Source organism: Brachionichthys hirsutus, chromosome 7 (genome assembly GCF_040956055.1).
Source record: "Brachionichthys hirsutus isolate HB-005 chromosome 7, CSIRO-AGI_Bhir_v1, whole genome shotgun sequence".
NCBI classification, from domain to species: Eukaryota; Metazoa; Chordata; class Actinopteri; order Lophiiformes; family Brachionichthyidae; genus Brachionichthys; species Brachionichthys hirsutus.
In genome coordinates this window covers 15,815,163-15,827,662 of record NC_090903.1, presented here as the reverse complement: position 1 = coordinate 15,827,662, position 12,500 = coordinate 15,815,163, and the positions used below count along the sequence as shown (strand labels likewise).

At 53.8% G+C, this 12,500-nt stretch overlaps 1 protein-coding gene across 1 annotated transcript in view; it reads left to right on the top strand.

The window, feature by feature from the left end:
- Positions 1 to 1,872: 1,872 nt before the first annotated feature.
- hectd2 (HECT domain containing 2) overlaps positions 1,873 to 12,500 on the top strand; it is a 14,709-nt gene continuing 4,081 nt past the window's right edge. The window contains exons 1-16 of the mRNA XM_068740977.1: positions 1,873 to 1,911; positions 2,881 to 3,064; positions 4,772 to 4,910; positions 4,983 to 5,085; positions 5,230 to 5,319; positions 5,442 to 5,506; positions 5,634 to 5,679; positions 5,937 to 6,046; positions 7,367 to 7,515; positions 7,637 to 7,760; positions 8,739 to 8,835; positions 8,990 to 9,097; positions 9,325 to 9,457; positions 11,050 to 11,138; positions 11,980 to 12,044; positions 12,114 to 12,207. Coding sequence (XP_068597078.1) covers positions 1,873 to 1,911; positions 2,881 to 3,064; positions 4,772 to 4,910; positions 4,983 to 5,085; positions 5,230 to 5,319; positions 5,442 to 5,506; positions 5,634 to 5,679; positions 5,937 to 6,046; positions 7,367 to 7,515; positions 7,637 to 7,760; positions 8,739 to 8,835; positions 8,990 to 9,097; positions 9,325 to 9,457; positions 11,050 to 11,138; positions 11,980 to 12,044; positions 12,114 to 12,207 — 1,635 coding nt within the window. The remainder of the gene's footprint in view (positions 1,912 to 2,880; positions 3,065 to 4,771; positions 4,911 to 4,982; positions 5,086 to 5,229; positions 5,320 to 5,441; positions 5,507 to 5,633; positions 5,680 to 5,936; positions 6,047 to 7,366; positions 7,516 to 7,636; positions 7,761 to 8,738; positions 8,836 to 8,989; positions 9,098 to 9,324; positions 9,458 to 11,049; positions 11,139 to 11,979; positions 12,045 to 12,113; positions 12,208 to 12,500) is intronic.

Below are 12,500 nucleotides of genomic sequence, written 5' to 3'. Positions count from 1 at the left end.
CTTAATTTCCTCAGCCAATGAGACGCCAGTAAAAGGTCACGTGACCATTCTTCTCTTGATAAATGCTGATTGATCCGATGTTTGTCCTCTGGGAGGACCCGGATCCGGATCAGAGACCTCTATGTGGAGGGGGTCAGTAACAGGGAGGTACAGGAGAACCCCGGAGGCGCTGCAGGGTCAGGCAGGAAGTTAAACCTAAAATAAAGTGATGTCATCATGGTGATGTCATCACTATAGTCTATAGAGAATGTTTGTCCTGCAAGTAAATCTGTTTATAGCTAAAGGGACGTTTGTTTGTTTGTTTTTGTTTGTTTGTTTGTTTTTATCCTTCGTGATGTTGACAAACAACAATTCCAGGATTTGTTGTGAGTCGTCTGGAAACTCTTTTCTCATTGGTCAGGTTTTGTTTTTTACTTTTTCCTTCCTCTCTTTCGCTCCAGGTCAAACACACCCTCCCAGGAAACATCCCTCTGCTCCTCCCTCCCCCTCTCCCCTCTCTCCTCCCTCCCTCCTCCCTCCATCCTCTCCCCTCTCTCCCTTTCTCCCTCCCCCCATCTCTCCCCTCCTCTCTCCCCTCCTCCCCTCCCTCCCTCCTCCCTCTCTTCCTCCTCCTCCCTCCTTCCTCCCCTCCCTCCCCTCCTCTCTCCTCTTTCCCCTCCTCCCCTCCCTCCCTCCCCCCTCTCCCCTTCCTCCCTCCCTCCTCCTTCCTTCCTCTCTCTCCCTCCTCCCTCTCCCCTCCCTCTCCTCCCTCCTCCCTCTCTCCCTCCTCCTCCCTCCCTCCTCCCCTCCCCTCCCCTCCTCTCTCCCCTCCCTCTCTCCCTCCTCCTCCCTCCCTCCTCCCCTCCCTCCCTCCTCCCACTCTTCCTTCTCCTCCCTCCCTCCTCCCCTCCCTCCCTCCTTCCTCCCTCCCTCCTCCCTCCCCCCTCTCCCCTTCCTCCTCCCTCCTCCCTCTCTCTCCCTTCTCCCTCCCTCCTTCCTCCCTCCCTCCTCCCTCCCCCTCTCCCCTCCCTCCCTCCCTCCTCCCTCCTCCCTCCCCCCTCTCCCCTTCCTTCCTCCCTCCTCCCTCTCCCTCCCTCCTCCCTCTCCCCTCCCTCTCTCCCTCCTCCCCTCCCCTCCCCTCCCCTCCCCTCTCCCCTCCCTCTCTCCCTCCTCCCTCTATCCTCTCCCCTCTCTCCCTCCTCCCCTCTCTCCCCGTCCTCCGCCTCCGCTCTGCAGGCTCCTCCTCCTCCAAACATGGCGCCGACTCGCGGCGTCGCTCCTTCCCCGACGAGCGTCTCGCAGCTCATCTTGAACGCGTTTTAAAAACTCTTCAAAACGACACGCGTGAACCACTTCCGGTCTCCACCGGGGACCTTTACGCGCAGAATTTGGAGGCGTTTACGCGTCCGGCTGCCCGCGTAACGGAGCGCCCACCTGTCGGACGAAGGTAGACTTCACTCCGGGTCCTCCAGGATGTGGATCTCCCTGATTTCTGGAGCAGACTGAGCAGGAAGACGGGAACCCACCGGAACCGGGTCCGGGAGAACCATGAGCGGAGGCTCGGGGGACGCGGAGGACTGAGTGTGTCCGGGGACAGCCGTCCTTTCCCGCGCGTCCGCGCGTCCGCGCCGGCAGCATGGATGGAGACCGGCTGCCTCCGATCAGCTGCGCTCCTGCTGTAAGAACCGAATCTCCGACGGGCTCGTTCCTCTGCTGAGGAACATATCGATTACATGACGTCATCAAACGAGCCGCTAATGAATAAATAAACACATTTAATGCATCGGTTTAAAGCAACAGAAGTGAGTTCTGAGTCAGCGTTAACTTTATCCAAGGTTTTGTTCCTGCACCCTCCACCGGATCCGGATCCATGAGGGTCAGCGGTGGGCCATCATGGGGGGACCAGTCTGGGACCTGCCGTTCGGTCGGGAGGTCACGTGATCACAGGGCTCGCTTGATGACGTTTGTGGGACAAAATCAGATTCTGTGCTGGATCTGGGTTCTGGATCAGTTTAAAAATCCAAAAGCATGTAAACCCAACGATAGACCAATTCAGGTGTCCCCCTCTGGGACCACCTGGACCTGGGTGGATCAGAGCCAGAACCTGAACCTGAACCGGTTTGTCTCCAGTCCTGATCTCTGGTCCATATGCAGGTTGGCCATCCTTTGGGTTCTGGTTGCCGTCCTGCTGTTGGTCCCTGTTCTTTTAGGGGCGTGGCCAAACAGACCACATGCTGAGTGAAAAGACGAATGCATCCTTCCGGTTTTACGACGGGCTGAGCGAACGTTGAGAATAAAGCGTTTTATTCTCCGCCGCCTGAAACCCGCTCTGAGAAACATAAAGAGTTAAAGATCTGATCACAAGATGGTTGAAACCAGGAAACGTCTCTTAAAATAACCCAGAACCACAAACACGGAAACGCAGCCGGCGATGACATCACCCCGGTCCGATGATGTAATGTGTGTTATTAGAGGCGGCGCCGCGCTGTGGTCGTGTGCCACGGCGCTGGCCTGATGTCATCGCAGGAATGTGCTGATTGGACGGCTTCGACCAATAAACACTCCTCGTCGCTCCGACTTGCTCCGCTCGTGTCTGGAAATGCCATAAAGAGGAGGCTCCTCCTCCTCTGGAGGGTTTCGCTCCTCCGGCTCGGATCCGAGGAACGTCGGGCTCAAAGGAAGGATTGAGGCAGCAGACCGACGAAACCGACGAACCGACCGTGGGCTCGAAGATCTTCGTCAGGAGTCAGGATCTCCTCGGTCTCGGTCGTCTGTAGCGTCCAAACTTTAAGGGGGTTCTTCCCGGCCCCCAGGAGGTCTGGCAGGTGTTTATTCCTGCTAAGCAGCTAATAAACAAACAGAACTCTTACCGGACTCTGTCTGACGCCGTCTCTGAGCCAGCTTCTGAACCTCTGGTGCCAGAACCCGACCGATGATGTCATCTTTCTGCGACAGGGTTTGGGTCGCGGGGTGAAGCAGCCGTTTCCGTCTCTGGGCACCTTCGTCTCCACGCTGAGCCAGAGGAGGGATGCAGGGGGGCGGAGCCTGGCCGGTGGCCTGATGGGCGCCCATTGGCTCAGACACGGTGAGTTCGCGTAGAGCACTCTATGACATCATCGTTTGAGCTCCACACCATCCTAACCTTTGACCTGAAGACGTAACGAAGTCGGTTGGTTACAGCCGGCTCACTTCGGCCCGGTACCTGAACCCAAACTTTCTTCAACTGAGATAACGGATCAATTCAGAGGAAGGAGGACGTTCATTGATCCTCTTCCTCCTGATCACATGCCCCACCCTTCCAGTGAAAGCCTGTTGACCTCGTACCCTGGACACGCCTCCTCGCCCATGGGATGTCATGGCGTGCTACTTCCTGTGTTTACCTGTTTGTCTTGCTAACGGGACGATTTACCTGCGCAGTTCTCGCCGAGCGACGGTCAGAAGCGCGGCGAGGTGGACTTTAGGCGAAGGCTACTTCCTGTTAGCGGCTCCGGCTACGCAGCTCGCCAGCCCGCTTTGTCACCGCCGCCACTGATGCCAAAGTAATTACGCCCCAAATGAAAACCGTATGAGCAGACTCCACGCACGCACACACGCACACACACACACACGCACACACACACACACACACACACACAGCACATCGGCGAGCATTCCTCAGGCCCGCCGGATAATCGCCACCCGTTTGCGCTTTCATCTGCAAAGCATTACAGGAGGTTTGTGTTTTACTAACGGCGAGAGGAAGAAGGATTGGAGTTCTGGTGCGGACCAGAGACCCGGAGATTTAGCTGGAAAGACGACTCGTTGATAAATAAAAAACAAGGAGGGGCTTCTTGTGGGTTCAGAAGAGCCCAAACAGAGGCGGGGCCGCCGTCACGTCGACAGGAGGGTCGTCTCTGTTTGTCAGATGGTTGTTTGTTCGCTGACCGTGGTTTTGGCTTGAAGGAGCGTTTCCTTGTGTCGTGATTCAGTCCTCCCACCAGCAGGGGGCGGCAACACAGAAGAACAACACACTAACAAATCATTCATGCTGCTGAATGGATGAATGGATGAATGGATTCTCACTTCTCACTTGTCCAGTTGATCCAATCAGATTAGATCGTAGTCGTCCTCTTCATCGTCCTCTTCGTCGTTTACTGAGATTCTGATCAGGATTTAATTCCTGGTGATTCTTTTCATCTCAATCAACTCAAATGATCAGTAACAAATCCTGTAAAAGCAACAAAGGGTTACCGTCTTCATCGTGATGAAGACGAGCGCTCCGTCTTCAGACGGCAGCGGGAATAATGAACCGAAACCTTTGAAGCCATTGGAGAGAGGGGGAGGAAGAGGAGGAGGATCCTGAAGCCTTCTTCATCAGAGGGTATCTTAGCAACGACGCTGTTGCGTTCAGGGCCGATGGGCGTGGCACTCGGAGAGGAGGACGAGGACGATGAAGGTGAAGAGCGTATTCTTCTCCCTCTCTGCTCTCTGTCGCCTGTTTTTGTCATGTTTCCGTTTCCACCAATTCAATAGTGATTAGTTGGTTTAAAGGCCACGCCCCCCAGAGGATGAGTGTTTATGAGTCATCCTCTGACAGGCTCCTCCTCCTTCACGAGGTCACGGTCACGTGAACAGACACTTCAAATCGACCCCGTTGTGTTGCCTCTAGCTCCACCCTCAGGTCAAAGAGAGCTCCCACAATGCACCTGGGCAGGCCTGACAGCTGCCATGGGGACGGATTCAGGAGGCTGGTTATAGGAGGCGTGGCCTCTGCGATGGCGGTTGATAGCGGTTCTGCTGTTTCCGTCTGCAGCGAGAGAACTGCCCCCGATCTGCAGCGGCGTTCGCCAGAAGCAGCGCCTCTCCGTGGACGCGCTGCCGCCGGAGGTCAAAGCGCCTTTCCCCTCCGACCCCGTCATCCCGCCGCGCAGCAAGACCAGCAAAGAGTTCCAGTGAGTCTGCCGGGAACCCGCGTCCGCGTTCTGGACCTCTGCTTTGCTGAAAGGTTCTGTTTGCGTTGTCAGGGAGGACGTGGAGCGTGCCGTCCAATCAGGCGACTGGAAGGAGCTCCGGGACTTTTACCTGACCACCTTCAGCTCCTTCACAGAAATCAACGCCGCCTTCAAGGTAGAGTCCACGCCCTCCTCCTGAACTGTGCCCAGACCGCTTCACGATGGGAACGCGTTCTCCTCCTTTGCTCCTCCTTTGCTCCTCCCTTGCTCCTCCTTTGCTCCTCCCTTGCTCCTCCCTTGCTCCTCCCTCCTCTCCCAGCGGGAGGCCAACGGATCCTTTAACACCATTGACGACTCGGGGGTCAACGGCAAGTTTGTCAACGGCGTTTACGACGCGCTGCTGAGCACCGTAAGCACGAATGACCGGCGAGCTCCTCGTGAGGGTCTGACATGGCCGCCGGTTTGTGTTTGTGGGTCAGAGACGGTTCTGATTCTCTGGACTGGATGAAGAACCCGTTTATTGTGTTTTAGCCTCAGGACATCCAGAAGTTGGTGCTGAAGGGGATCATCAACAGCCTGCTGAGAGAGTGGAAAGGGTGAGCGTCCCGGTCCCGGTCCCGGACCCGGACCCGGACCTGGACCCGGTTCTTATCTAAATGGGTTCTGAAGGTGAAATATTAGCGTAGCTTAGCTCTGTGTTGTTCTGCTTTCTTTCCCTTTCAGGCCTCGAACCAAAGACGACCTGAGAGCGTATTTCATCCTCGTCCAGGTGAGACCGGAAGTAAAGACCACCCGGGGGGGGGGGGGGGGGGGGGGCGGCTGGTTTCACACACACACACACACACACACACACACACACTGGGGACCGGGTGAGGTCACGTTGGACTGGAGGACTGCTGGTCCTGTCTGACACCAGATGTTCTCAGTGTCCTTTAAATAGGTCTTCGTCTTAAAGGCGAAACATTTCCAGAATAAATGACTAGTGTGTGTGTGTGCATGTGTGTGTGTGTGTGTGCCTGTGTGTAGAACCCCCAGTATTCCAGCACCAGTACCTACGTGATCTACGCCCACCTACTGAGGCAGGTTGCTGCTCTGTCAGAGGCTGACCATCACTTCCTGGTTCACTGGCTCAAGAAGTAGGTCTGTGTGTGTGTGTGTGTGCGTGTGTGTGTGTGTGTGCGTGTGTGTGTGTGTGCGTGTGTCTGTGTGTGTGTGTGTCTGTGCGTGTGTCTGTGTGTGTGTGTGTCTGTGTGTGTGTGTGTGTGCGTGTGTGTGTGTGTGCGTGTGTCTGTGTGTGTGTGTGTGTGCGTGTGTGTGTGTGTGTGCGTGTGTGTGTGTGTGCGTGTGTCTGTGTGTGTGTGTGTCTGTGTGTGTGTGTGTGTGTATGTGTGTGTGAGCCCAGAAGCCCACTTCCTGTTTGTGGAGATGATTTAAGTCAGCTGCTCCTCCTTCCTTCTAACCTCGTCTTAACTAGCTGGACTAGTCTTAACTAGCTGGACGAGTCTTAACTAGCTGGACGAGTCTTAACCAGCTGGACTAGTCTTAACTAGCTGGACTAGTCTTAACTAGCTGGACGAGTCTTAACTAGCTGGACGAGTCTTAACCAGCTGGACTAGTCTTAACTAGCTGGACGAGTCTTAACTGGCTGGATGAGTCTTAACTAGCTGGACGAGTCTTAACCGGCTGGACGAGTCTTAACCGGCTGGACGAGTCTTAACTGGCTGGACAAGTCTTAACTAGCTGGACTAGTCTTAACTAGCTGGACGAGTCTTAACCGGCTGGACGAGTCTTAACCGGCTGGACGAGTCTTAACTGGCTGGACGAGTCTTAACCGGCTGGACGAGTCTTAACTAGCTGGACTAGTCTTAACTAGCTGGACGAGTCTTAACCAGCTGGACTAGTCTTAACTAGCTGGACGAGTCTTAACCGGCTGGACGAGTCTTAACTAGCTGGACTAGTCTTAACTAGCTGGACGAGTCTTAACCAGCTGGACTAGTCTTAACTAGCTGGACGAGTCTTAACCGGCTGGACGAGTCTTAACTAGCTGGACTGGTCTTAACTGGCTGGACGAGTCTTAACCGGCTGGACGAGTCTTAACTAGCTGGACTGGTCTTAACTGGCTGGACGAGTCTTAACTAGCTGGACGAGTCTTAACTAGCTGGACTAGTCCTAACTAGCTGGACTAGTCTTAACTAGCTGGACGAGTCCTAACTAGCTGGACGAGTCTTAACTAGCTGGACGAGTCTTAACCAGCTGGACGAGTCTTAACTAGCTGGACTAGTCTTAACTAGCTGGACGAGTCTTAACCAGCTGGACTAGTCTTAACTAGCTGGACGAGTCTTAACCGGCTGGACGAGTCTTAACTGGCTGGACTAGTCTTAACTAGCTGGACTAGTCTTAACTAGCTGGACTAGTCCTAACTAGCTGGACTAGCTTCACGTGTCTCTGTGCACCAGGCTGTCGGCGAGACGCTTCAGGCAGCTGGTGGAGCGCCTCCTGCAGTTCATCTCCGCCCGCCTGCTTCCTGCCGAGCCGGACGAACTTCCTCCTTCGGCTAAATGTTCCTGGTGGATTCCGTCCGCCACCAAAGTGCTGAGCCTGTTCAGTGCGTGTCTCTCACATACACACACACACACACACACCCATCGCCGTGACGACCCATTTGCTGTACACTGGAGAATAAGGATACAGGTTATTTGTGACATGTAACCTCGTCCTCCTATCAGATGCAGCCAACAGCGTGTCGTCTCCTCCCATCATGCCTTTCACCGACTTCTACAACATCACTCTGGAGCACATGGACTACATGGAGGAGTACCGGAGCTGGCAGAACTACGGCAACTCCAGCAGGTCAAACCACGAAAGGAGAATAAAAACAAATAAGATAAGGTTACAGTCTCCTCCTGAGGACGGACCGTCTCCTCCTGAGGACGGACCGTCTCCTCCTGAGGACGGACCGTCTCCTCCTGAGGTCGGACGTCTCCTCCTGAGGTCGGACGTCTCCTCCTGAGGTCAGACGTCTCCTCCTGAGGATGGACCGTCTCCTCCTGACGTCGGACGTCTCCTCCTGAGGTCAGACCGTCTCCTCCTGAGGACGGACGTCTCCTCCTGAGGTCGGACGTCTCCTCCTGAGGACGGACCGTCTCCTCCTGAGGTCGGACCGTCTCCTCCTGAGGTCGGACGTCTCCTCCTGAGGTCGGACGTCTCCTCCTGAGGTCGGACGTCTCCTCCTGAGGACGGACGTCTCCTCCTGAGGTCAGACCGTCTCCTCCTGAGGTCAGACCGTCTCCTCCTGAGGTCAGACGTCTCCTCCTGAGGTCAGACCGTCTCCTCCTGAGGTCAGACCGTCTCCTCCTGAGGTCAGACCGTCTCCTCCTGAGGTCAGACGTCTCCTCCTGAGGTCAGACCGTCTCCTCCTGAGGTCAGACCGTCTCCTCCTGAGGTCAGACCGTCTCCTCCTGAGGTCAGACCGTCTCCTCCTGGGGTCAGACCGTCTCCTCCTGAGGTCGGACGTCTCCTCCTGAGGTCGGACGTCTCCTCCTGAGGTCAGACCGTCTCCTCCTGAGGTCAGACCGTCTCCTCCTGAGGTCGGACGTCTCCTCCTGAGGTCGGACGTCTCCTCCTGAGGTCAGACCGTCTCCTCCTGAGGTCAGACGTCTCCTCCTGAGGTCAGACCATCTCCTCCTGAGGTCAGACGTCTCCTCCTGAGGCCCGGGGCGGTGGGGTCGTTCGTGGTGCTGCTTTCAGAACCCTTTGGCGCTGGTGCGTCGGGTCGTGTCTGGTCCGGCGGCAGAACGGACTGCAGAACCGTCCTGCTTTTCTCCTCAGGTTTTCCTTCTGTCAGTTTCCCTTCATTCTCTCGACGGTGGTGAAGAAAGTCATCATCCAGAAAGACTCTGAGCAGCAGATGATCAGCCAGGCCAGGGTGAGGCGCCAGCGCGCACGTTACCGTGACGACACACGCCGAAAGTCACTGTGGAGAGGAAGAGATAACGTTTTAATGGTGTCTGTCTGTGTGTGAGTGTGTGTGTGTGTGTGTGTGTGTATGTGTGTCTGTGTGTCTGTGTGTGCGTTCACAGCAAAGCCTGGTCAGTAAGGTTTCTCGCAGGCAGAGAGTCGACATGAAGCTTCTGTTCCTCAACATCAAAGTACGACGAGCAGAACTCCTCAGGGACTCACTGGATGAGGTACCACACACACACACACACACACACACACACACACACACACACACAGACACAGACACACACACACACACACAGACACAGACACACACACACACACACACAGACACACACACACACACACACACACAGACACACACACACACGCACACACATAGATACACACACAGACACACACACACACGCACACACTCTCTTAGATAAACCGATAGAAACTGAATATTTTCCAGCTGACAAGGAAGAGGAGCGACCTGAAGAAGAAGCTGCGGGTGACGTTTGTCGGGGAGGCGGGGCTAGACATGGGCGGCCTGACGAAGGAGTGGTTCCTGCTCCTGGTCCGTCAGATCTTCCACACGGACTACGGTGAGCCCCCTCCGGGTTAGGCAGAACCTCATTGAGAACGAGATGAACGTGTGAAGGAGGAGAGGAGGAGGAGTCAGCGACAGACTGAGCAGAACCTTCACCTGGTCCAGTACTCGGATCCATGCTGAGCCGCTTTAGAATGAAGCAAAAGCAGAAGCAGAAGCAGAAGAAAAAGCAAAAGCAGAAGAAAAAGAAAAAGCAGAAGCAGAAGAAAAAGCAGAAGCAGAAGAAAAAGCAAAAGCAGAAGAAAAAGAAAAAGCAGAAGCAGAAGAAAAAGAAAAAGCAGAAGCAGAAGAAAAAGCAAAAGCAAACGCAAAAGCAGAAGAAAAAGCAGAAGCAGAAGAAAAAGCAAAAGCAAACGCAAAAGCAGAAGCAAAAGCCTCACAGGTTTGCTCGTGTCTCAGAATACTCGTCTGTTGAGGTATATGAGCCGGAACGTCTCTCTCCTATCTCTCTCTCCTTCTCCTCTCTCTCCTATCTCTCTCTCCTTCTCCTCTCTCTCCTCTCTCTCCCTCTCCTCCCTCTCCTCTCTCTCCTATCTCTCTCCTCCCTCTCCTCCCTCTCCTCTCTCTCCTATCTCTCTCTCCCTCTCCTCCCTCTCCTCTCTCTCTCCCTCTCCTCTCTCTCTCCTCTCTGTCCCTCTCCTCCCTCTCCTCTCCGTCTCCTCTCTCTCCTCCCTCTCCTCTCCCTCTCCTCTCTCTCCCTCTCCTCTCTCTCCTCTCTCTCCCTCTCCTCTCCCTCTCCTCTCCCTCTCCTCCCTCTCCTCTCTCTCCTCCTCAAGTTGTTCTTTCCATCATCTCTCCGTCTTTCCGCGGTCGTCTGTGTTTTCGGCGCCGTGGGGCGGCGGCCCAAGGAAACACACTCAATGGAAGCTGTGTTCCCCTCGTTAGCAGCAGAGGGAAAGCCCCGGCTACCGCGCGCACACACACACACACACACACACACAGAGGCAGGTGCACACACACACTGGTGGGTTTATTCGGTGTGGATTTCGGTTCGGCGGCGTCCAGATGTGACTCAGAACAGACGGCTGCTGTTTCTCAGAGCTGGAAACGCTTCAACGTTCACACAACTCGTTTTCCCCGTTTATAAGGGATGCTAACGCTAACGCTAACCTGTCAGTGGAGAGACAGTTGGTTCATCGAAGCTTTATTTAGCAGGATAAAACACAGCTTCGTGTTTTTGTTTTCTCTCGTCGTGTCCATGAAGAGCCGCTGTTCACTTCCTGCGCGGCAGCCAATGGCAGAAAGAGACAGTTAAAGACGAGCTCGGGGAACGTAGCTTAGCATTTAGCAGCTAACAAGCTAGATATTCCTCTCCAGAGGAGGCGGAGAGCAAAAACGCCGCTAAAAAAAGAAAACTGCACAAACCTTTAATCCAGACAGACGATCAATGGGATCAATTAGTATCAGTTTATGTTTTGTTAATTTATTCATAATGACCTAATTTAGTACATCCTTCCGTCCCTCCTTCCTTCCTTCCCTCCTTTCGTTCTCCTGTCCTCCTGGATCCTTTGTTTCCTCCCTTGCTTCCTCCAGACTGATTTATTGATCACCAATACATCGAATGAACAATATTTTGTTTCCTTTCAGGAATGTTCACTTACATGAAAGACTCGCGCTGCCATTGGTTCAGCAGTTGGAAGTGTGACAACTATTCGGAGTTCCAGTTGGTTGGGACTGTATCCTTCATGCGGGTTTTCCTCGCCGGTCCCGTTCGGTAACCCTCCAGCGTTTCAGACCGCGGATCAGAACCACATGCCATCGTCCGAGTCTGAAATCACACAGAACCCAACAAGATGGCGTTAGCGTGTTTGTAACACGTTTATAGCATGCTTATAACATGTTTGTAACACACTGGGCCCAGGACTCCAGTCTTCCTTGCTATTATGTCAGTTTGCTTTGCAGCAGTTTCTCGTTCCAGTTTGGTCAGTGTTTTTATAAATTGGGGCTCATTGAGCGCCGGACTCGGCACCGGAGAGTCCGAGGACCAGCTTGAGTTAAAGTACGGCTGGTAAACTGGTTCAGGATCAGGTGAGGAACGACTGTGGATTAAAAGATGCCAAACAAATCATAATGTGTGTGTGTGTGTGTGTGTGTGTGTGTGTGTGTGCAGCTTGTGTTTATAGAGAATGCTCCACCGTGTCCTGCCAGCTGGTAACTGTCAAAAGGTTATATAAGCTAATAGCTGGGGTGTGAGTGTGTGTGTGTGTGTGTGTGTGTTGTGTGTGTGTGTGTGTGTGTCTCTGTGCGTGTGTGGGTGTGTCAGTGTCCACTCCTGGGTGTTCCATGCATGTTTTACATGTGTGCTCGTGCAAAGCGCTAATTCATCAGTCTCCCTTGTTCCTGTTTAGTTGTCATGGTGTTGTTGCGTTACTATGGCGATGGAGAGAGATGGAAATGAAAAGGGTGTGAAGATGGAGGAATGGAGTATAAACAGAAGTAAAGAATGGATGAGGTTAACCTGCTGTAGCCTATAATCCGTATCAGATGCGTCAGAAGCTCCTTGACCCGCCGCCCCAGCTGATGGGCTTAGCCGTCTACAACAGCATCGCTCTGGACATCCACTTCCCGCTCTGCTGCTACAGGTCGGACTGCTTCCGTACCCCGACAAACCACGCGCCATTTATTTATTAAACGTGTGTCCGTCCTCACAGGAAGCTCCTCACTCCGCCTACTGTACCATGTGACCAAAATGCCATCGTTGGCATGGCAACTGCCACTCTGGACGACCTGCAGCAGGCCATGCCGGTATGCGTTCAGCCTGCATGTCTCTGTTGAACCTTCTGACTTTAACTTCACAGCCTGTTTGGTTTTTGGTTTTTCATTTTCTTCTTCATGATAATTAACTTTGAACTTTTCATTTTCTTCACTGATCAATTCTTCCCTGTGTTATTTTACGCTTTGAGATACTGTGTGAGGTATTTGATTTGCTATACAGTATATGTACACATGCTAACGTGAAATGGTTTGTTTGCGTTGTGGCGTGTTCCCTGCCAAAGTATACAAAACAGTGGTACACGCTGTACTCGCGCCGTACTTTC